Raw genomic sequence first — 21,592 nt, forward strand, 5'->3', positions numbered from 1 at the left:
AATAAGGAAATATGAACATCAGGGGAGGTTCATAAAAATAATTCACAATCACGTAAGAATTATTTTTGATAAAGGTGGTAAAGCATATTAAAACAACACAAAAAATTCCCTCCACTTCACCAAATCTTTACAGTTTAAGAACAAGTAGGGTTTTTTTCATTATAATATACTGTAATTGGCTAGATAAATAGCCCCTTTAATACACCAAAGAAACTTTACGAGGATAACCAAGAATTTTTAATCTATAAAGTGATCACCAGATCAAATATGAAAAATCATAAATTAAAACCAACTTTGTTGGAATGTAACTGAACACTAGTGTATTTAATAAGAAGAATACTAAATCATTAATTTTCAAAATTACCTGCTAGCTGATGATGATCTCCATATTGAATCATACCAACATAGGGATGTAAAGTTGTGAATGGGTAAGATGCTACTTTTGGCCGAGCTCTTGAAATTGCACGGAGCAAAGTAGATTTTCCTGCATTAGGAAACCCAATCTGAAAGAAAAGATCATACATAAAAATATTTCATATACAGTAGAGCAGGGGTGGCCAACCTATGGCGCATGCGCCAACAGTGGCGCATTGCACGATTACAAGTGGCGCACTATACCCCAGAGATAATTAAAAAATCAAGCCCGCTCATAAAAAAATAATATGAAAAATACTACTGATTATTAGAAAAAAATACAAAAATAATTTAAGGGGACCTTCAGCTATGTCCTGCATTTTTTTCTTTAATTATTCAAAATACACCATTTCTATATATGTATTAGATTTTAGACATATATAATACCTTAATCATATACCAACGTTACAGAATACATTGAAAAAATCATATTACTACGAGAGGCCTTTGATAGTCGTTTTAGTGATTTTGCTGAAGAAGATTGCATGGTTGCATTTATAAATCCATTTTCACTTACTGAACATAACATTCTGAAGATACCAAGTAATATACAGATGGAGCTTATTGGTCTAAAAGCAAATTCAGTGTTGAAGAGTAAATTTAGTGAATTTTCCTCACTCTCAAGTGCATCTGAAATGCTCATTTTGGGCGATTATAAACAAGTGAACATTTTCCAGAATTTAGAAAATTTACCCAAAGTTATGCCTGTAGCTTTGTAACAACATACAAATGCGAGCAAATATTTTCATCCATGAAAATGTTCAAGAAGTGAGGTCGCGACTATCCGATTCAAATCTGAACTGTCTGTTGCTCTCAGTTACTAATTTACCTGCTAGTATTAAAGATTTAGTGAAAGCAAGGCAGAGTCAAAAGTCTCATTAAACATAGTTATGTTTATTTTTCCTGCATGTGAAATTACTTTTCTTTAAAACTGCTAATTATGTTCATATATTTTTATTAGTACTTTCAGGAATAACTAATGAATATTATCAATGCAAATTCAGTGTCAATAAAGTAGGTATACTTTACTTTGAATCCATGTTAAATCATTTCCTTTACAGCTGCTACATCTGTCCGTGCACACACACACATTTATATATATATATATATATATATATATATATATATATATATATATATATATATATATATAAATATGAATATCTATATATACTGTATATATATATATATATATATATATATATATATATATATATATATAGATAGATAGATAGATAGATAGATAGATATATATATATATATATATATATATATATATATATATATATATATATATATATATATATATATATATACAGTGAACCCTCGCTACTTCGCGGTTCGACCATCGCGGATTCACCACTTCGCGGATTTTTTTCATAACCCATGTATATACATATATCGCAGATTTTCCAGAAATATCGAAAATACCGCGAAGTGACCGATGGTGCGAGATTGGAGAAAGTAAGGAAAATTGAATCGTGATTGATTTTCAATATAAATGAAACTTTGAGGAGCAACAAAGATATCATTTGTTAGAGAGATAGAGAGAGGTAAGGAATGGGAGGTAGTGAAAAGTAGCCCACAGAGAGAGAGAGAGAGAGAGAGAGAGAGAGAGAGAGAGAGAGAGAGAGAGAGAGAGAGAGAGAGAGAGAGAGGGGGGGGTTTAAATGTAATAAACAAAAAAAATTGATAGGTTATAACACATTGGTGCTTATGTAATATCAACTGTATACTGTAGACGGTTTGAATAAGTTAAGAAATGGTATAAATGATACTTTGTTAGTGTATTCGTACACACTCAAGAGCGGCAGCTAGATGACAGCTGATCTAATCACAGCCAAAAGTAAAAAAAAAAAAAGAAATCAACAATACTCGATTTTTAAAACAAACCCGAAATTTAAAAACAAAAGTACACGCTTTCTTAATGTGCAGTTAACTATTTAAAGAGTGGCAATTTTCTAGAATAAAATTATATTTCCCAAAAAATATTGGTTTGCTGATGAAATCGGATGCCGTATTTTTAGCTATGATTGAAATGGATGTAGACTCGGCCTAATTATTTCGTTTCGTATTTAATTGACACTAAGAAAACTAATTTTAGCTTCTTCATCTAAATGTAAGTATTGTATAACACGAAGAGAGAGAGAGAGAGAGAGAGAGAGAGAGAGAGAGAGAGAGAGAGAGAGAGAGAGAGAATCAGCTGTTGTACTCAAATGGCGTGTTTTTGTTTCGTGAGAATTTCATCGCCACGACTTTAACAACAACATACTGTACTGAACTTTACAGTATTATACAGACTACTATAATATGATAAAGTAAAATATTTGTAATCTATTTTATATGAAATGGGGCTATTTTTTTTTGTTTAAAATTTACATTTACGTATGTAAAACAACTCTCTCTCTCTCTCTCTCTCTCTCTCTCTCTCTCTCTCTCTCGCTCTCTCTCTCGCTCTCTCGTAGATTGTTTTCCTGCTTTGCTACGTATGTATGATTTTATATAGATACGGTAAATAATATTTGTAATAACATATTTTATTAAAGCTTTTACTGTAATATCATTATTTATCACTTTCATCATGCGCGTTAAATTCCTTAGTTTGTTTACTGAGCGTACTTTATGACGCCGTCGTTTCAGGCGGCGTCATAAAGAAAAACATTTCATTTGGAAGTCCTAAGAAAAATTAAGTAAAACATTAGTAATAACCAAATCAACATACTGTACTGAATAATCAATATAATCGATGCAGAAGCTAACCTATACACAGATGTGTAAATGCGTTTGTTTCTTCATTATAATCAGAGATAAACGTAAACAAAACATTGGTTGCCATTTTTTATCGTGCTTTTTGGCGTGTTTAGGAAACGCATGATATAAAGTCGCCCTTAATATTTGTGCCTGTTTTAGTTTAGGGTACGTTAGTACATGCATTAAGTGTTCTGTACATTAAAGGGTAGTTTGTTAACAGTACTACGTACAAGGGAAAGTTTTAAAAGTCTGAATATACATGTTAAATAAATAGGTAAATATGCTGTCACTACTTCGCGGATTTTCACCTATCGCGGCCGGGTCTGGAACCTATCTACCGCGATAAACGAGGGTTCACTGTATATATATATGTATAAAGACATATAATTATATATATATATATATATATATATATATATATATATATAAATATGAATATCTATATATACTGTATATATATATATATATATATATATATATATAGATATATATATATATATATATATATATATATATATATATATATATATATAAAGACATATAATTATATATATACCTGTATATATATATATATATATATATATATATATATATATATATATATATATATATACATATATTATATATATATATATATATATATATATATATATATATATATATATATATATATATATATATATATATATGTATAAAGACATATCTATATATATGTATAGATATCATTATTATATGTATTAAACCCAAATATGTCCAAATCACCATAGTTGAGGGATTGAAAGGGGGTTAAAGTATGTGTGGCGCATCTGAATAAGAAGTGAAAAAAATTGGTGCATGGTAAACAAAAGGTTGGCCACCCCTGCAGTAGAGGATCTGAATGAAGGAAGCAATGACATTGTGGCAACCCTTATGGAATCACAATTTATAAAGTTCTCTGTGATTCAAGAGTATGCAAAAACATTAGTGCAATCTCGACTTGTTTAATATAAAATATGTTAATATGAAATAAGTGGTTGCTCACGAGTGCTTACTTCAACGAGCGAAGGGATATCAGGATTCAGGCTCCCAGCTTAGTTTACTACCTAAAATTCAGTAGCCTATAAAGAGTGGACTGGACTGTGGAAAGCAAGGATTTTGCAGTAAAATTACCTAAAGTAATTTTAGAGTGGGAGACTCTTAGAGACTGTCATGCACTGTGCACCATGAGAACCCTTACTGACTGGCACACTAAAACCACTAAGCAAAACTTGAGGATTAACGCTAGAGTTCAAAATGGTGCAGGTTAGGCTCAAATCTCGCCCTTTGTCGAAAGACTTAAGTGGCATACTTAAATCGAACAAAAGCCAAGAATGATATCCTATAAAAAGCTTATTACCATCAAAAGCTGGAGTGCCATTATCATGATTATCCTCACTATAATCTCTACCCAAGTCTTATCTGCATTTATCCTTAAACTAAAAGTTAGTTTCTCTTACATTTGGAATTTTTAATCTAATCTATTTGAACATACTTTTCCATAAGAGCAAATAGTAGAGTATTTGCATTCCTCACAGGAAATATATAAATCACAATGCAGTACTACCCCACCATGAAACACAAAGATAATGAGAATACTGATTGCCCCAAAAAAGACTCTCTTGAGCAATCTACACAGTAATTAGTAATAAATTCAAAAGACATTACTTATGATTAGAAGTTGGATTCAGCTGGTTCGCATCGGTTCATTAGAACCATCTCACGGAATTTCACGAGTTCGGTGAACCGGCTAACCAGCGTTGTCAAGTTATCAGATACTGATTTCCTCATGAAATCAGCATCAATGACTTTCGGGACTAAACGGAAAATGTCTTACAAAATTATAGCAACCCTGCGAAGGCTAAGGTTTATCAAACTGTACAGAAAGCTAAAAATTTAATCAATGCTGTTGTTGTGAATATCATAAACACAGATGAAAGTAGTCGCCTTACTGTTAGAATGTAGCAAATCTTATGATAATTAATCTCATAGGTCTGCAGTTTAGCTCATGGGAGCTCACACTTTTGGTCAAGACGTGGCTTAGAAGAAACCACTCTGATGATGACATCAGGGTGAAGAAAAAGAAAGATAAAGACATTGATGACGAACAGGGCACCATTTGGAAATATTTAACGTAAAATATTCCAAAATTTATGTTAAAAGATTCAGCCAAGATATATTTTTTTCTTTGATAAAGAGTAAGTTTATTATTTTTTTCTTTTATAGAATAGCAACATTTAATGCCAAATAATAAATATAATATTAAGTGTTTTTATTGGTACCTTCTGAAAATATACATAATCAAGAAATTTATATGCAATACCATACATATAATTTATGTGAAAAGTAATGACAATTTAAAAAAGCGCAACTTTCAAACATGTGTATTCAGTATGCTGGTAAATAGATATACCTTGAGGTTTTTAAGTTCATTATCTATATAGTACAGTAGTATAGGCTGCTGATCTTCCTGATAGATAATGTAGAAAAGTAATAAAACTAATAATATTGTATCTATTCACAACTGTATTATTTTTATTATTATTATATTCACTATTAATCAGCAACTTATTCTCAGGAAATGTAGCAATAACTCCTTGCTCACAATGTTTTCTTTCAAATGATATTATCTATTATGATAAAAATAAAGCAATAACTTATTAAAACATATGAATTCATTTCCTGAAATATTTACAATTTCTAGCAAATGAATGAAATAAATATTTTACCAGATGAAGATGTAATAGTTCAAGGTAATTACAATGGCAGCTAGATTCAAAATATGGCCTTTGTTATTTTAACATATACTCTATATCTAATGGCTTCTTTGCTAATTTGGCGAACGACGACCATCTACTAGTCACTCATAGTCAGTAGCCTACTGGCATCACATCCAATAACGTGTCATTTGTTACTTAGTTGTGCATACGGACCAGGCAAACCTAGACATGGTCGTGCATATCTAGTTGTACATAGATATATCTTTATATTATTAAGTTTATCATTACCTATATAACATTATATGTTTAACCATTTTTTACATATTTTATATGGGAAATACTATGATTATTTTATTTGCTACAATCCCGGATCAACATGTGGACATAAATAATGCAAATTTGACACACACAAACATGTATGTACTGTATGTATGTATACAGTATATGTATGTATGTATGTATGTATATATGTATGTATGTATGTATGTATGTATGTATGTGTATGTGAGTGTGTATTATTATTATTATTAAATGCTAAGCTACAACCCTAGTTGGAAAAGCAGGATGCTATAAGCCCAGGGGCCCCAACAGGGAAAATAGCCCAGTGAGGAAAGGAAATAAAGAAAAATAGAATATTTTTTTTAACAACATTAAAATAAATATTTCCTATAAAAATTATAAAAACTTTAACAAAACAAGAGGAAGAGAAACTAGATAGAAGTGTGCCCGAGTGTACCCTCAAGCAAGAGAATTCTAACCCAAGACAGTGGAAGACCATGGTACAGAGGCTATGACACTACCCAAGACTAGAGAACAATGGTTTGAATTTGGAGTGTCCTCCTCCTAGAAGAGCTGCTTACCATAGCTAAAGAGTCTCTTCTACCCTTACCAAGAGAAAAGTGGCCACTGAACAATTACAGTACAGTAGTTAACCCCTTGGGTGAAGAAGAATTGTGTGTATATATATATATATATATATATATATATATATATATATATATATATATATATATATATATATATACTATATTTGTATAGAACAGGATGACAAAATATTTGAATACCACCACTGGTAATAACCTACATGACACTTATAACTAGATGAGGTAAAACTAAATGTTGACCTTCAACAAGTAAACCAACAAAAAGACTGAAAGACAAAAGCTGGTACAGTGTATTTATGTCAGTTCCTTCTGCTGCAAGACCCCTGTTTTCTGCAATCCTGTCCACTCTTTTCAGACCACTAGATTTCAAGGTGGAGGGCGAAGCTAGTAGCCTTTTTACAAATATTTCTCCGCTCATTGAGATAAGTGCTCGTAACCCACTACTTTTTCATATATTAATGGCTTAACAGATTTTTGATAAACCTTAAATGTTTGGATGATTGTGCCCTGTTTCAGATCAGAACAAATTTCAGAATGGTAGACAGGTTCCTTATATCCCGAAGCTCCTTTTCTACTTGGAATAATCTATCATAGATTCAGCTTATATCCTGCATAAATTTGTCTTATAACTATGCAGCTACACTCTGACCTTCATCTGTACTCTGATTCTTCAAAAGGCAATACAATAATGTGAGAGAAAACTATAGCAATCATTTCATTAACTAAAGAACAAAGAGTAGTTTTTAACCAAAAAGGATTATCATAAATAAATACCTGGATTTTAAGGAATAAACAGTTTTAGTTTTAAACTGTCAAAATACCAGTCCCCAATTACTAATCCTGGTAAGGACCAGTTCCACTTTCTTAACTGATAAGTATATGTAATCTAATAGTTTTAATAATGAGGAAAAATTTAATTTTCGGTCTTACCAAACCAACATCGGCCATTGTTTTTAGTTCCACTTCATATTCAAACATTTCACCTTTTCCACCAAATTCAGATACACGTGGAGCTTGGTCCCTGGAAGATAATACACATTTAACACAAGATGGTATTCATGAAAGTCAAATAATACCAACTTATGTAATATGAAAGATAGAATGAAGCTTCAAAAAATAGTCAAAGTACTATTGCATGAAAAGAATTTAATAACATTTATAGAATTCCAAACAGTATAGTGCAGCTAGAAATTAAACGTGCTAGGAACTATCAAAAATCTTAATTTAAAAAAAAAAAATCACTGAATACCCTTTTCCAAACATACTACTGTACTGTACTCATATTTGATTAGAAACAACTAATACAACAAATTTCAAAATAAATTTGTATTTTTCCTAACTATAAAACTCGAGTCCTATATCACAAGGAATGTCTTTAGAAGAGCTGTTAAAACTGTTAACAAGGTAGTTAATGGTAGGTGGTGTGCACAGGTGATTAACCCAACCACCTGCTTTCAGCTCAGGACCAATAGGGGTGATTGTGGTGGGAAGTTTAACTTTAAAGGACTCGGGTTTATATAGTTAAGAAAAATACAAATTAATTTTAAAATTTGTTAATTGTTCCTACATGTACACAAACCGTTGGTCCTTTAAATAGGGAGACTCACTTTTTGGTGGGTAAGAAATCCCTTGAGAATTGAACTCTTTTTCTTCCCAGGATATACCAGTCTCCTTGGTCCTGTATAAGAGCGAAGATGACTCCAGCATCCTCCACACAGGCTGCTTCAACAAGACCCACAACACTGGGGGACACTAAAATTGGGAAGCAGCAAGAACACTCACTGGCATTTGTAACACAGACAGAGCTAGGGAGCAACAGGCCATGGTCACAGGAATAGGGGATGAGCGACAGACACATGGGAATGGCACTGAAGCTAATCACAGGAGGAGGGAATTGCAATGTACGTACAGGTACATTGGCTCCAGAGTTTTCTATACTCTTACCCTTTGGCCTTGGATAGAACAAAACAGTACATCCAAACTTGTTGAGGCTTAAGACAAAAGTGAAGAGTCTTTAACAGGTGGGTGGGGTGAAGGCTACTCAATTGTGCACACCACCTGCTGTTAACTACCTCATTACCAATTCAATGGCTTTTCAGCTGTGCTTAAGACACTCCCTATTTTAAAGGATGAAATGTTTGTATACGCGTAGAAACAAATCTTATTCAACTTTATGAAAAATGACAAATTCGTAGATAAGTATTTTTCCTAACTATACAAACCTTATCTACGAATTTGTCATTTGTTCTGTAACTGGAATACAAACCAAGCTATTTAATAGGGGTGACTCACCCATTAGGAAAGGTGGACGTCCCAGCCAATCTGGCTTTTGGCTTTATTCGGGGCTCCTTATCCGAGTGTATCAGTACTCAAAAAATAAGGAGTCCCTGCACCTCGCTAAAACCTTGCTACGCAAGGTACGGGGCCTACGCAAGCTGTGTATTGAGGTATGTAGAAGTGTGACTGTCCTGGTAAAGTTATTCCGAGTTCTTTAGAAGGAAAAACGGTGTAACTAGGACTTTCCCAATACCACCTCGTCAGGGTATAGGGACGGAACAGTATTAGTCTTAATACTAGATACACAAGGGAGAATGGTTTACCTGCAGTGGTTTGAGGTCAGCTATGCAGAGAATCCAGGATGCTGCTTTCCCCAAGAGAAGGGAGAATGAAGAAAAGAATAAGGGCCAGTCAAACCTTTTCATTCACGCAGACTAAAACTGGGAAACAATGCTCTAAACCTTCTGTTACTTGTCCAATAAGGAGCTTGAGGTTTTAAACCAGCTGTTGTGCACCCACCACAGGACCGATAGAGAACGTATCGAGTCTCCTATTTAAAAACAAAAGTACACGTTTTCTTAATGTGCAATTAACTATTTAAAGAGTAGCAATTTTCTAGAATAAAATGATGTTTCCTAAAAAATAGTAGTTTGCTGATGAAATCGAATGCCGTATTTTAAGCTACGATTGAAATGGACGTATACACGGTATAAATTTTTCGTTTCGTATTTAATTGACACTTTTTATTAAGAAAACCGATTTTGGTTTCTTCATCTATATGTAAGTATTGTATAACAAGAGAGAGAGAGAGAGAGAGAGAGACAATCAGCTGTTGTGATCGAATGCTTTGTTTTTGTTTCTTGTACCACCTGAAGCGAAGAATTGATCGCCACAACTAACAATAGTCATGTTAATTTCATTCTTAAACTCAGGTTGCCATATGTGAAGTAAAATTTTATTTCTTACATAGAGAGAGAGAGAGAATTATATCGTGTACTATACAAAACAAATCTTTGTAAAGCAAATCTATACTGTTTAAAATATGACAAAATATTGCCGACTCGTTACCGAAGTTTAGGCTATTCACTGCTGATAAAAAAACCCAGCCTATGTGTGAAAACCTTGAACACCAGAAGGGAACAATAAAGCTTTTATATATACTGCACTAAATAATAATGCTTTATACCATTATTAACACTATTATTGAAATTATCGAAAGGTTAGAGAAAGATAAAGATTGCCGAGAACGTAACCACAATTCTGTTTACATTTTGTCAGCTGGACTCGCACAGTTAAAGTTGATTTCATTGTTGATGTGGAATTTTATCCTTAAATAGGCTATTTATTATGAAATTATGTTAATAAGATGTAAGGTTAATATCATTTTGTAACATTTAGTATCAACTACCGTATTTAGGGCTACAAATATAATTAAAAAGACAATAGATTTGATACATTTTGTAGTGTATGACTCGCAGACTTTGAACAGCTTCGCAGATACAGAAAATTTAATTTTGAAAACTAGCGACCACATAAATGGGGAATTGTATAATTCGAATACGCATAATTCGGAACCGTACTGTACCAGTCTCTGTGTAGGAAGCAGAGAAGACTTCTCGAGATTTACCATGATCCCCAGATCCTGGCAAAGTCTCAGAAGTTTGTCTCGGTGTTGAAGATGGGTTGACACCGAGTCTGCTAGGATTAGCCAGTCGTCCAGGTAACAGAGGAGACGGAGCCAATCCTGTGTGCCCACGATGACACTAGGTCAAACACTCTGGTGAAAACTTGGGGTGCTATGGAAAGATCAAAGCAAAGCACCTTGAACTGGTACTTTCTGTTGTCTAGGCTGAATCTTAAGTACTTCCTTGAAGACGGATGAACTGGGATCTGGAAGTACGCGTCCTTTAGGTCCAGTGTACATATGAAGTCCTGAGGTCTTACTGCTAGTCTGACCATGTCTGCCGTCTCCATGCTGAACGGAGTTTGTTTGACAAACTTGTTCAGGGCTGAGAGGTCGATGACTGGTCTCCAGCCTCCAGATGCATTTCTTACAAGAAAGAGTCGACTGGAGAAGCCTGGGGACCCGTCTAGGTGCTCTTGGAGAGTACCCTTCTTCAACAGGGTCTGGACTTCTGCCCGAAGGGCCTGCCCCCTTGCCGATCCCATGGCAGGGGAATCTATTGACACTGGATTCCTGGTCAGGGGAGGTAGAAATGTTATGAACGGGATGCGAAATCCAAGACGGATCATGGATATTGTCCAGGAATCGGCCCCGCGTTGCTTCCACCTCTCTGAGCAACTTTGCAGGCATCCCCCCACAGGTGGAAACGCAGGGGAAGTGCCTAGCCTAGCGTTTGCGGCCTCGGATGCTCCCTCTATGATTCTTTTCTCCCCTGGAGGACTTTTTGCCTTTCCTGTCCTTGACAGGAAAGGGCTTATTAGACACCACTGTCTTCGCTGCTGGTTTCGTCGTTACCGTCTTGGTTGGACGGGACTGCTGAGGTGCTGGAGGTTTATACGACTTAGTTGTTAAAGCCCTATGGAGGAGGGAATCTCGATGAGACTTCCTCCACCTCTCAGCAGCAAGTTCCACGTCCTTAGGCTCAAACAGATGGGACCCCTCTAGGGAGGAATGTCTGAGCCTATTTATCTCAATGCTTGGGACCTGTTGGTGGAACCTCTCAGACACTGCATCTCGACCTTTCAAGATAGTGTTTGCCCACAAGTTCGAAACTTGGTGGGAAAGAAACTCGATTGTGCGAGTGCATGAGAGTATAAAGGTCTCCATTGCCTTCCTGGTACGCTCCTTGGAAAAATCCTCGGATCGTATCAGGATACCTAAGGTCCCTAACCAGATGTTCAGCCACGAAGTAGCTTGCATCGCATACTTAGTGACCTTTTCCTGGTTAAGGACTTCGGCCGCCGAGAACGAGACCTGCCGGCTGGAGAGTCTCTCAAGAGGGACCTCCCTGGTTAGGTCTTCCAGAGAATGGTGAAGAGGAAGAGCTGAACTGGGTTCCTCCAGGATCTCAAAGTACCTCCTTTGCTGTACGTGAGGAGGAGGGAGGAGCTCGTTCGTAGAACCGGCACGGTTGGAGGAGGCAAACTTGGAGAGCTGTTGGGTGATCTTGTCCCTGGTACTCTTCAACCCTTGAGACCAGGGCAGGGCTGCACTGGTCTTGGAGTGTTTCTGAGTGCCGAAGATGCAGTCTAAGACCGTGTTTTTGTCCTCTCGAGGGGGTATCTCTGGGTCGGAAAACCCATTGAGAACCCTCATTAGAGTTAGAACCTGCCAGAATGCACGTTCTGATTCTTGTTGGTCTCCTCCTGATGTTGGACTCGCAGAGAAGTCTCCTTCTATCCCCAAGAGCTCTTCTTGGGGTGAGTCGCAAACATTCCTTGAGTGGCTGGCTGTCTCCGTTCTAGCCCTAGTGGAGGACTTTGGCAGAGTCTTGGAGTCTTTGGACTCCTTCCGAGGAAGGAGGTAAGACTCCAACATCGAAGACCTGAGTGTCATGTCCCTCCTGGTCTCAGATTAAGAGGAACTCTCCGCGTGAAGGGAGGTTTCCTCCAATGGTGCGATGGAAGAGTCTCTCTCCTCGTGCAATTCCCTTGGTGAAGGATGGTCTTCATCCGACAGGGAGGGAGAGTATCCTTGGGGAGAGACTAGAGGGACTAGCCTTGATGGTCTGCACGGAGTTAGCTTCACCCTCGATGAAGTGACCACATCGGAAACTCCTCTTTACCTCTTCAAAGGGGTAGAGGAAACCATGGTTTCGTGTCTTGAGTTATAGGTTGCTCTGATGAGCGGTCGGACAGGACGGGCTTGAATGCTTGTGTTACAGCTCTGACTAAGGCACTGAACCAAGGCTGCTGACTGACTGATGCACTGTAAGACAGATCCCCTGAAGGGAAAGGGACCGAAGGTTCCCTACGAGGAGTCACCGTAATAGGTGGGTCTGCCTTAGATGGCAGTTTAGGGATCCTGAACCCCTCTGCTTGTGCCTGTCTCCCTTCTCCCGCAGGGCGCGCTGGAATGCGTTTGCGAGGAGGGGAATGAGGCAATGGTGACCTTGCCGGGTGTAGAACTTGTGCCCGTACCTGTTGGTGCACGAGCGCAGGAGAATATTGGCACGCGTGCGCACGTGAAAGTTGGCGCGTGCGAATGTCTCTGTGCGTGCGCGTGGGAGAGATTTGGCGCGCAGGAGAGCACGAATGTCCAGGAGAGCGCCGGCGTGCAGGTGAGAGCTGCATTGTGCCTGCTGTCTCACCTACAGAGTGTTTGTGCGCTGGAGAATAATGGCGCGCAGGCATTTGTTGACGCGCAGGTGAGTACTGAAGTGCGGGAGCACGCTGGTGTGTAATAGAGAATTGGCACACAGGCTGGCGTGTGGGGGAGTGCTGGTGCGCTGGAGATAATTGGCTCACAGGCTGGCACGCAGGAGAGCACCTGCGCGTGGGAGAGTAAGGGCGCGCAGGAGAGCGCTGGCATGCAGTTAGGTGCTGGCGCGTAGGAGATAGTGGGCGCGTAGGTGCAGGAGATCGTGGGTGTGCAGGAGAACGCAAGCACGCTGTAGTGCACTGGCGCGTGGGCGACCATGGGCGTGTGAGCGTAGGGTGAGCAGGTGAACGTTGGCGCGCAAGAGAGCGCTGACGTGCAGGAGAACATTGGCGTGCAGGCGCATGAATTTGCTGCCTTCTATGAGAGCGAGCAGGTGAAGGGGCGCGCCGAAGCACTGTAGAGTGTTGACGAGCAATCTGACGAGCTGCTGGTGAGCGCTGAAGTCCTGTCAGTTGGCGAGCTGCAGGGCGGGCGGTAGCGCGCAGCTGCGCACTTTGGTATAGTTACAATAAGCTCTACCAGTGACAGGAACGGTGATGGCAGGTCGGCAGGTCTGGAGGGTGAATGGTCGACGTGCCCTTTGTAAGGGCGACTATCCACCGAAGGGGATCGTGAACGATCAGCAGAGGTGTCCACGACCGAAGTCACAAGATTAGTTGCAGGAGCAGTGACGATCGATGAATGAAGGTCAGATGACTGCAGCGGAGGCTCCTCTGCAGGGGACGGCTGCGACGACGATGAACCAAAGAGGCGCCTCTTGCCTCTAAGGCGAAGTGGAAGGCATGCTTTCCGACGAATGCGCCCTCTGGGGGCCGTTGGATCAGCAATCTAACCGTGCGCCGCAGCAATCCTCCGAAGAGGGGTCTCTATAAGTGAACACCCCGGAGGGGAAGAAACACTTGCAGGAGAGACAGACGTTGAACTTAGTTTCCACCTCGAAGGATGTTCAGGAACGGGGGAAACTAAGTCGGCAGCAACTGCTGGAGAGTTTGGATGGGTAGAGGAGTTGGATGATACCGCATGAGACACCTCTGACACAATAACGTTGACAAGGGTCAGAGGATTTACCTCTGACGGCGACGATGATTGCTTAACAGAAGCACCCATGCGGATGAACTGTAGCAAAGCTTCCTTGGAGGGCGGACCCGTAAGTCCCAAGGAAGACCAAATCTGTAAAAGAGGGGTAAATGACAAGGCCTCACCCGGGGGGGAGAGGTGGGGCTGCTTCGCTAAGGGAAGCAACATCATCTCTCGAGAACCAGGGTTGGCCGACATTAACTTGGTCTACGCTACTACTCGACGGTCTCTCGTAAGAGACCGAACGAGTGGGAGCTTTGGAGGAGGGTCGAGAGACGGAAGAAGAGGCCTTGGGTTTTTCTTCCTTCAAAGGAACCTTCGAAGGAGAATTATCCCGCTTGGACTTCTTCTTCCGCCGTCGCGCAAACCTCTCCCACTGGGAGGAACACCACTCTCAACACTCATTACACTTATTTACGCTATCACACCGTTGACCTCTGCATAAAGGATATAAGGTGTGAGGATCAGTCTCCACCGCCGATATAAATGTCCCACAAGGGCGGCCGGAGAGTCCAGGCCAGGTGCGCATGGTCGCAGAAGTCAACTTCACACACACACTAAGAGAAAAAGAAAATGCAAAAGTCACTTATAGCGGCCAATATTTGGTGAAGATGAAGAGCGGCAACGTCCGTTCACCATCCGACCCGAAAGCAAATTGAGCTCAATCACAGGTGTGTGAGGGGGGGAGGCGGTGGCAAGCTACCGTCACCTACCCCCGCTAACTAGCGGTATAGGTAGTTAACCCTTGTTAAAAATTGATGGCTCGTCATTTCAGCTACGACGAAAGTAATACCTCTTTTAAATAGCGTGGTTTACATTCCAGTTACGGAACAAACCTGTTTTATGGCAATAGTATTTTACTGTACCAGCATGTTTCTCATGCTTCATTAAACAATTAATTGTACTACAATTTGTAAACTAATGCTGATAATAAAAGAATATTAAACAGGAAGATTATCTTAACTTTTAAGAGTATTTCTTTATCGATTAATCATAAACAAACTTACACATCTGTGGTGAAAAATGCATTACCCTTTCCCCCCGCACCACCGCGTGCTGCTACAAACATGCTACCATCTTCTTCTAAGCTTGCAACAGTAAAACCATTGTATTTGAAAGTTGTTCCAATAGGAACCTGAAAAAAGTAACAATGACAAATTTTAAATTTTTTATATTGCAGGAAATAAATTCACCAAATAATATCGGTAAAAAATCTTATGATTAAATATTTGTAACATTTTCTACATTATATAGTACTGTACAGTACATCAAGAAATGTTTGGGAACTAAAGATACTGAAACATTTAAATCATTATTAGAAAGATATATAATACAACCTAAGTTGGATTCCATCTATTCCCTCCTCTATAAGACAACGATGAGTGAATTAAAGATGTAACCACAGACCCATGTTAATCTTTAAGACATAGGCCTAGCCTAAACACTGAATGCAAATGAGAGAGAGAGAGAGAGAGAGAGAGAGAGAGAGAGAGAGAGAGAGAGAGAGAGAGAGAGAGAGAGAGGAGAGAGAGAGAGAGAGAGAGAGAGAGAGTGTTTGTTTACATATTTTCATTGGTAAGTATAGTATTGCATTAAATTTTAGGTTTCTCTTTAATATGTGAGTATGTGTCTACAGTAAAATGACAAATTCGTAGATAATTTGTATTTTTCCTAACTATACAAACCTTAGCTATTTACATGGGGGGGGGTGATTAGTTCGGCGCAGCCGATGACGAGCCATAAAGTTTTAACGAGGGTTTCCTACCCCACCGTTAGTTAGCGGGGGGGGGGGGGGGGGGGGGGGTAGGGAGGGGTAGCTAGCCCCCCCTCCCCCTCACACACACCAGAGAATACTCCACTTTACTTAGTGGTAGGACTTATCTTGGGGGACAGGGCTGGCGGGCACATAACTGTAAATAGCTAAGGTTTGTATAGTTAGGAAAAATAAAAATTATCTACGAATTTGTCATTTGTTCCGTAACTGAAATACAAACCACGCTATTTACATGGGGTGACTTAACCCTTAGGAAGGGTGGTAAGTCCCGGCCATACAGGCTTTGGCTTGCCCGGGGATTCCATATTCGAGCGATCAAGTACTCGTACAATAGGGAATCCCTGCTCCTCGCTGGCGGTTGTGAAAACTGCCGCGGCCTACGTAAGGTGTGTGCGAAGGTGAAAAGTGACTTGTCCCAGGCAGTTGCCCTGGAGTCCCTCAGGAGGGAATCCAGGCTAGGACTCTCCCAATACCACCTCGTCAGGGTATGGGGACATGACAGTATTACACCTAATACTAGGAACACAAGGAAGCATGGTCTACCTGCAGTGGTTTGAGGTCAGCTGTGCAGAGAACCCAGGATGCTGCTTTCTCCGTGGGAGGAGAGGATGAAGAAAAAGATAAGGGCCAGACAGACCTTTTCATTCATGCAGACTAACACCAGGTAACAATGCCCTCAACCTTCTGCTACTTGTCCATAAAGGAGCCTGAGGTTTAGACCAGCTGTTGTGAAGCCACCACAGGGCCGATAGAAACCTATTGCACCTCGTGCGGGTCATGTCTTGCAGGTAAGGGGCTGAGAAGAAGGTCTGATGCTTCAACATCCCCGCTAGCAGGACCTGCGTCACTGAAAGATGCTCCATGAAGGGGCAGGGATGTATCTAAGCCCCTGACATCATGGGCTCTAGGGCGGTGCGACGGAGAAGGGTCAGGATTCAAGGCAGGGTGTAGCACCCTGCGAATCCGGGCCGAGATGGTACTCCTGGAGACCCTTCTCCTCGTTACCCAGGATCCATGAACGAGACTTGGACCTGGAGACGAACTGCAGCTGTTCTCTGAAGACGCCAGCTCGGACCCCCTACCGGCAAGGTAGGAGATGGACTGAGTCATCTGCAACAGGACGGAGACTCGAACCCTGGAAGGGGTCGAAGCGGGTCCAGCACTCCCGGATTCTGAGTCTCGGCAACAAACCTCAGGGACGAACCTGAATGTTGCCTCCCCCTAAACCCCCTGAATGGGCGAAGTCGTAAGAGAGACCATGTGACTTGCTTGTCTGAAGATAGGCTAGCAGGAACACTACTCTACCCAGAAGGTGGTGGGCTGGGGACTTACGTAGTGGTTCGTCAGGGGGTCTCTTTAGAGACTCGAGGACTCGAACCACGTCCCAAGGAGGAGGTCTCACCTTCGACTGAGGGCAAGAGAGGATAAGGCTTCGCATGTGAAGGAAGAGTTCCAGCGGGGGGAGAAATGTTTGTCCCTAGAGCCAGGAGGCAAGCCTTAAGGCTGAGGGATAGCCTTTGACAGTCGAAACTGAAAGGCACACTTATCCCGCAATCCCACTAGGGGCTCCGCTACGCTGGAAGCGGCAACGTGTGGAGGGGTGCCCTCTCCCCGACATCGGTTACAGAAACTCGCCCTATCGCCTGGGAGACTACTTGCGGAAGACTTGCGCAGGTGTCCAGGCCTCCTTTTCGCCACTTGTTGTCAAAATCCTCTCTCTTTGAGGAGCTGCTAGATAGACTCCCGGCGGGAAGAGGAGCAAGCTACGGAGGCAACACATCGATGGTGTCCCACCGTTGCTGGAAGGCCTCCTACCAGAGGGCCTTGGGATCCGTGACCGAGGAGCAGTACAGCAGGAGCTTGCAGCTCAGTGCTGTAGCGAACCAGTCCACCAAGGGAGCCCCACCGAGGCAGGACTTGTAGGCTACTTGAGGATCCAAAGACCACTCGAAATGTGGTGTCCGTGACACACTGCTCAGACTGTCGGCGAGCCCATTCCTTTGCCTGGAATCAAGCGAGCTGCCAAGGAGACCGAGGGGGACTCGGACCATCCCAGTATCTCTACCGCAGGATGGGATGGTTGTACTGAAAAGTACCTCCTTGTCTGGGCCAGAAAACCATCACTGTGGTGTTGTTGATCCTCATAACCACAGAGTAGTCCGCCAGGCTAGGTGGAGCTACTGAAGAGCCAGAAACACGGTTTCCGTCTCTAGTAGGACTAGAGAAGGTTCTTCCTGGTTCTGACCCCCGGCCTGAGGACCTGTGGATCAGAACGTGGCCCCCCCCCCCCCTTTTCTTTGACGCGTCCGAAAACAGCATCAAGTTAGGGGGAAGGACGAGAAGGACCACTCCCTCTTGTAGGCCCTCGTCAGCTTCCCACCCCTATGGGTTCGTCTGTACCGGTTGTCCCCTAGGGGTCTCGGCGTCTGGGGAGATGTGGCCCCGACTCCCCCGCGCCCCGAGTCGCCACTGAAGAGAACTCATCCTGGGGCGACTGTGGAAACCAGACGGGCCAGGGAGGAGAGACGTAACAACCTTGGGTTGGAGGGTCTTCTCGTGTGAGGAAAGGTCTCGCGACCTTACTCTGCCTTGGTACCCTGACGTCTGAAGGGAAGGCTACGTGAGATAGGAGCCTAAGAGCAGGCTCGGTATACCAGACTCTGAGAGGGCTGCGGGGAGGATTCCTCGAGGACCACCATGATCTTTCGAACTTTGTAAAGTCCGAAGAGCTTGTCCCGATGACGAAGAAGGGAAGCCTTCGAGTCTGCCAGGATCGGCCAGCCACCCAGGAACGGAGTGGCTGGATGCCGATGCTGAGCGCCCGTGAAGAGATCCGAGAGGAAGTATCGGAGAACTGTTGAGGTGCCGTGGAGAGGCTGAAGCACAGCCCTTGAACTGGTATACCCACCTTCCAGGCAGACTCCAAAGTACTTCCTTGAAGATGGGTGAACCAGGACCGGAAGTACGAGACCTACCGGACCAGTGTACCCATGAAGACTTGTGGTCTCACCGCAAAGCTGACCGCGTCTGCTGTCGCTATGCTGACCGGAGACTGTTTGACAACCCTGTACAGAGTCGAGAAGGGAAGGAGGTGACTACGGAGGACTAGAAACCCGTTGGCCACCTCTTGGATGGGGCGCCTCTCTGACATGGACTGGACTTCCGCCCGGAGGACCCGTCCTCTCACCGATCCCTACCCAGGGAGGAGGGAGGGGCTCGAAACCAACCGGGACTGTTGAAGGATACAAGCTCGGAGAGCTGGCCCTTGGCCTAGTCTCTGGCGCTCTCCATTCCCTGAGACCAGGGCAAGCTGCACTGGCGTCAGGGAGTCCTTGGGCGAGTAGAACTCGGTCCAGGACTGAATCCTTCCCTTACCGAAGATGAATCTCTGAATCTGGGATCCCCTTGAGGTTTCTCCTGAGGGCCAGAACCTGCCAGAACGCAAGTTCTGACCCCTGGATCTCATCCTCCTGATGGACTGGCAGCAAGGTCTCCCATCCCCGGAGGCTCTTCCTGGGGAGACTCGTAGACATGCCCCAAGGGTCCAACTGGATCCTGTCGGATCCTTGCGGAAGACTGGGCCTCAGGATCCCTCCTAGGAGGGAAACAGGACCCCAGCGATGAAGGATGCAAGGCTTCGCCCCCTCCGCACGATAGAACCCTCAGGAAGAGGCGGGGATTCTCCCTACGGAGTGATGGGGGAGAGGACCGGGTCTTCCGACCCTCATGGGGATGGGCAAAGCTCATCTGCAGGGGAGGGGAGATGGAGTCTGAGGAGGGCTCAACGCCTGCGTAAGGACTCGCGAAGGGACAGGATAGCCCTTGGGGAAGATACCATGCCAGGGATTCCTCTCACCCCCTTCAGGGGGAGAGGAAGCTGCTACTGATTAGTGACCCCAGTCAGAAGGCACAGGTTCATCGCCTGTTTGAGTGCTCTGGCGACGGCAGCCCACCAGGGATGCCGACCAATCCTCGCGCTGACAGGGAGTCCCCCTGGAGGGAAGAGGATCGTTCGATCCTCTGGGGGAGATGACACATGAGGGCTCGCCCGTAGAGAATCTGCAGTGAAGGGAGAAGAGACCTTTGACCTGTCCGGAAACCTTCCCCCCCCTCCGGAGAGGGCGCTGCTCTGCACTGCAGGGGAGGGAAACGCGGAGGTGGCCTGACTGCCATAAGCCCTAATGTAAACAGGACGCGGTCGTGTCGGAGAACGGTGCGGCGATCACGCTGACGATCGCGCGAAAAGCACAGATGTGGGTAGCGCATGAATAAAGCATGCGTAGCAGAATAACCGCGCCAGCATGCCCACGTACCCGCGTGAGCGTAGGCGTATCGGCGACTGCGTAAACGATCCCCGCGTCTCCGCGCGTATGAAAATCGCTGGCTCTTGCGCGTGAAAGATCGTGGGCGAGGGAAACCATCCCACGCGCAAACGATCTCGGCGAAAAAAGATCGCCGGTGCTAGCGCCGTTGGCGATTGCATGTGGGGAACCATCCCACGCGCGGAAGAATAACGCTGAAGAAACGCTGATGATCTTCGGTGCTTACGCGAGTACGAAGATCGTCGGCGCTAGAGCGAGAGAAAACCGTAGGAGACAGTGGGCGGGGACCCATAGTGCCCACGTGCAAATGATCTCCAACTATGTAAGACGATCGTCGGCGATTCGCGCAAGCCCGGATGATCTTCGACGCTCACGCGTAAGCGACGATTGTCGGAGCTCGCGCGCGAGAGAAGATAGTCAGCGATCACGAGTGGGAACCTCGGTGCCCGCGCGTGGACGATCTACGACGATCGCGAGCGGGAAACCGCGCGCGGACGATCCGTGCGATGATTGCGTGAGCCTCAGTGGCCGCGCGCGGGAAACTATCCCGCGAACGGAACGATCTTCGGCGCTCACGCGTACTGTGAAGATTGTCGGCACTCGCGCGCCTAGCGCCGAATCCGAAGATCGGCGGTGAATGGCCGTAGGCGATCGCGTGCGGAGAACCGCACGCAGATGGCCTCTTTGCCGTGCGCGGGAAACCATCCCGAGCACAGAACGATCATCGGAGCTTAAGCGTACTAAGAAGATTGTCGGCGCTTCCGCTTAGCGCCGGATCCGAAGATCGCCAGCTAACGGCCGTCGATGATCGCGTGCGGAAAACCGCGCGCGGGAAACTATCCCACGCACAGACCGATCCTCGGCGCTTACGCACACTAAGAAGATCGTCAGCTCTTGCGTGCCTAGCGCTGGATCCGAAGATCGCCGGCTAACGACCGTTGCCGGGTTGACGATCGCGAGCGGAAGGGCCTTGAAGGTCGCGCGCAGGAAACTATCCCGCGCGCGGGCAATCA

At 43.4% G+C, this 21,592-nt stretch overlaps 1 protein-coding gene across 6 annotated transcripts in view; it reads right to left on the minus strand.

The window, feature by feature from the left end:
* The window catches only part of LOC137652253 (mitochondrial ribosome-associated GTPase 2-like), a 67,771-nt gene that overhangs the window by 14,068 nt on the left and 32,111 nt on the right, over nt 1-21,592 (minus strand). For all 6 annotated transcript variants that reach the window (XM_068385509.1, XM_068385512.1, XM_068385513.1 and 3 more), the window contains exons 5-7: nt 15,491-15,618; nt 7,715-7,805; nt 365-503 (exon numbers count right to left, since the gene is read on the minus strand). In XM_068385509.1, the coding sequence (XP_068241610.1) occupies nt 365-503; nt 7,715-7,805; nt 15,491-15,618 (358 nt within the window). The remainder of the gene's footprint in view (nt 1-364; nt 504-7,714; nt 7,806-15,490; nt 15,619-21,592) is intronic.

This window comes from Palaemon carinicauda, chromosome 13 (assembly GCF_036898095.1).
Source record: "Palaemon carinicauda isolate YSFRI2023 chromosome 13, ASM3689809v2, whole genome shotgun sequence".
NCBI classification, from domain to species: Eukaryota; Metazoa; Arthropoda; class Malacostraca; order Decapoda; family Palaemonidae; genus Palaemon; species Palaemon carinicauda.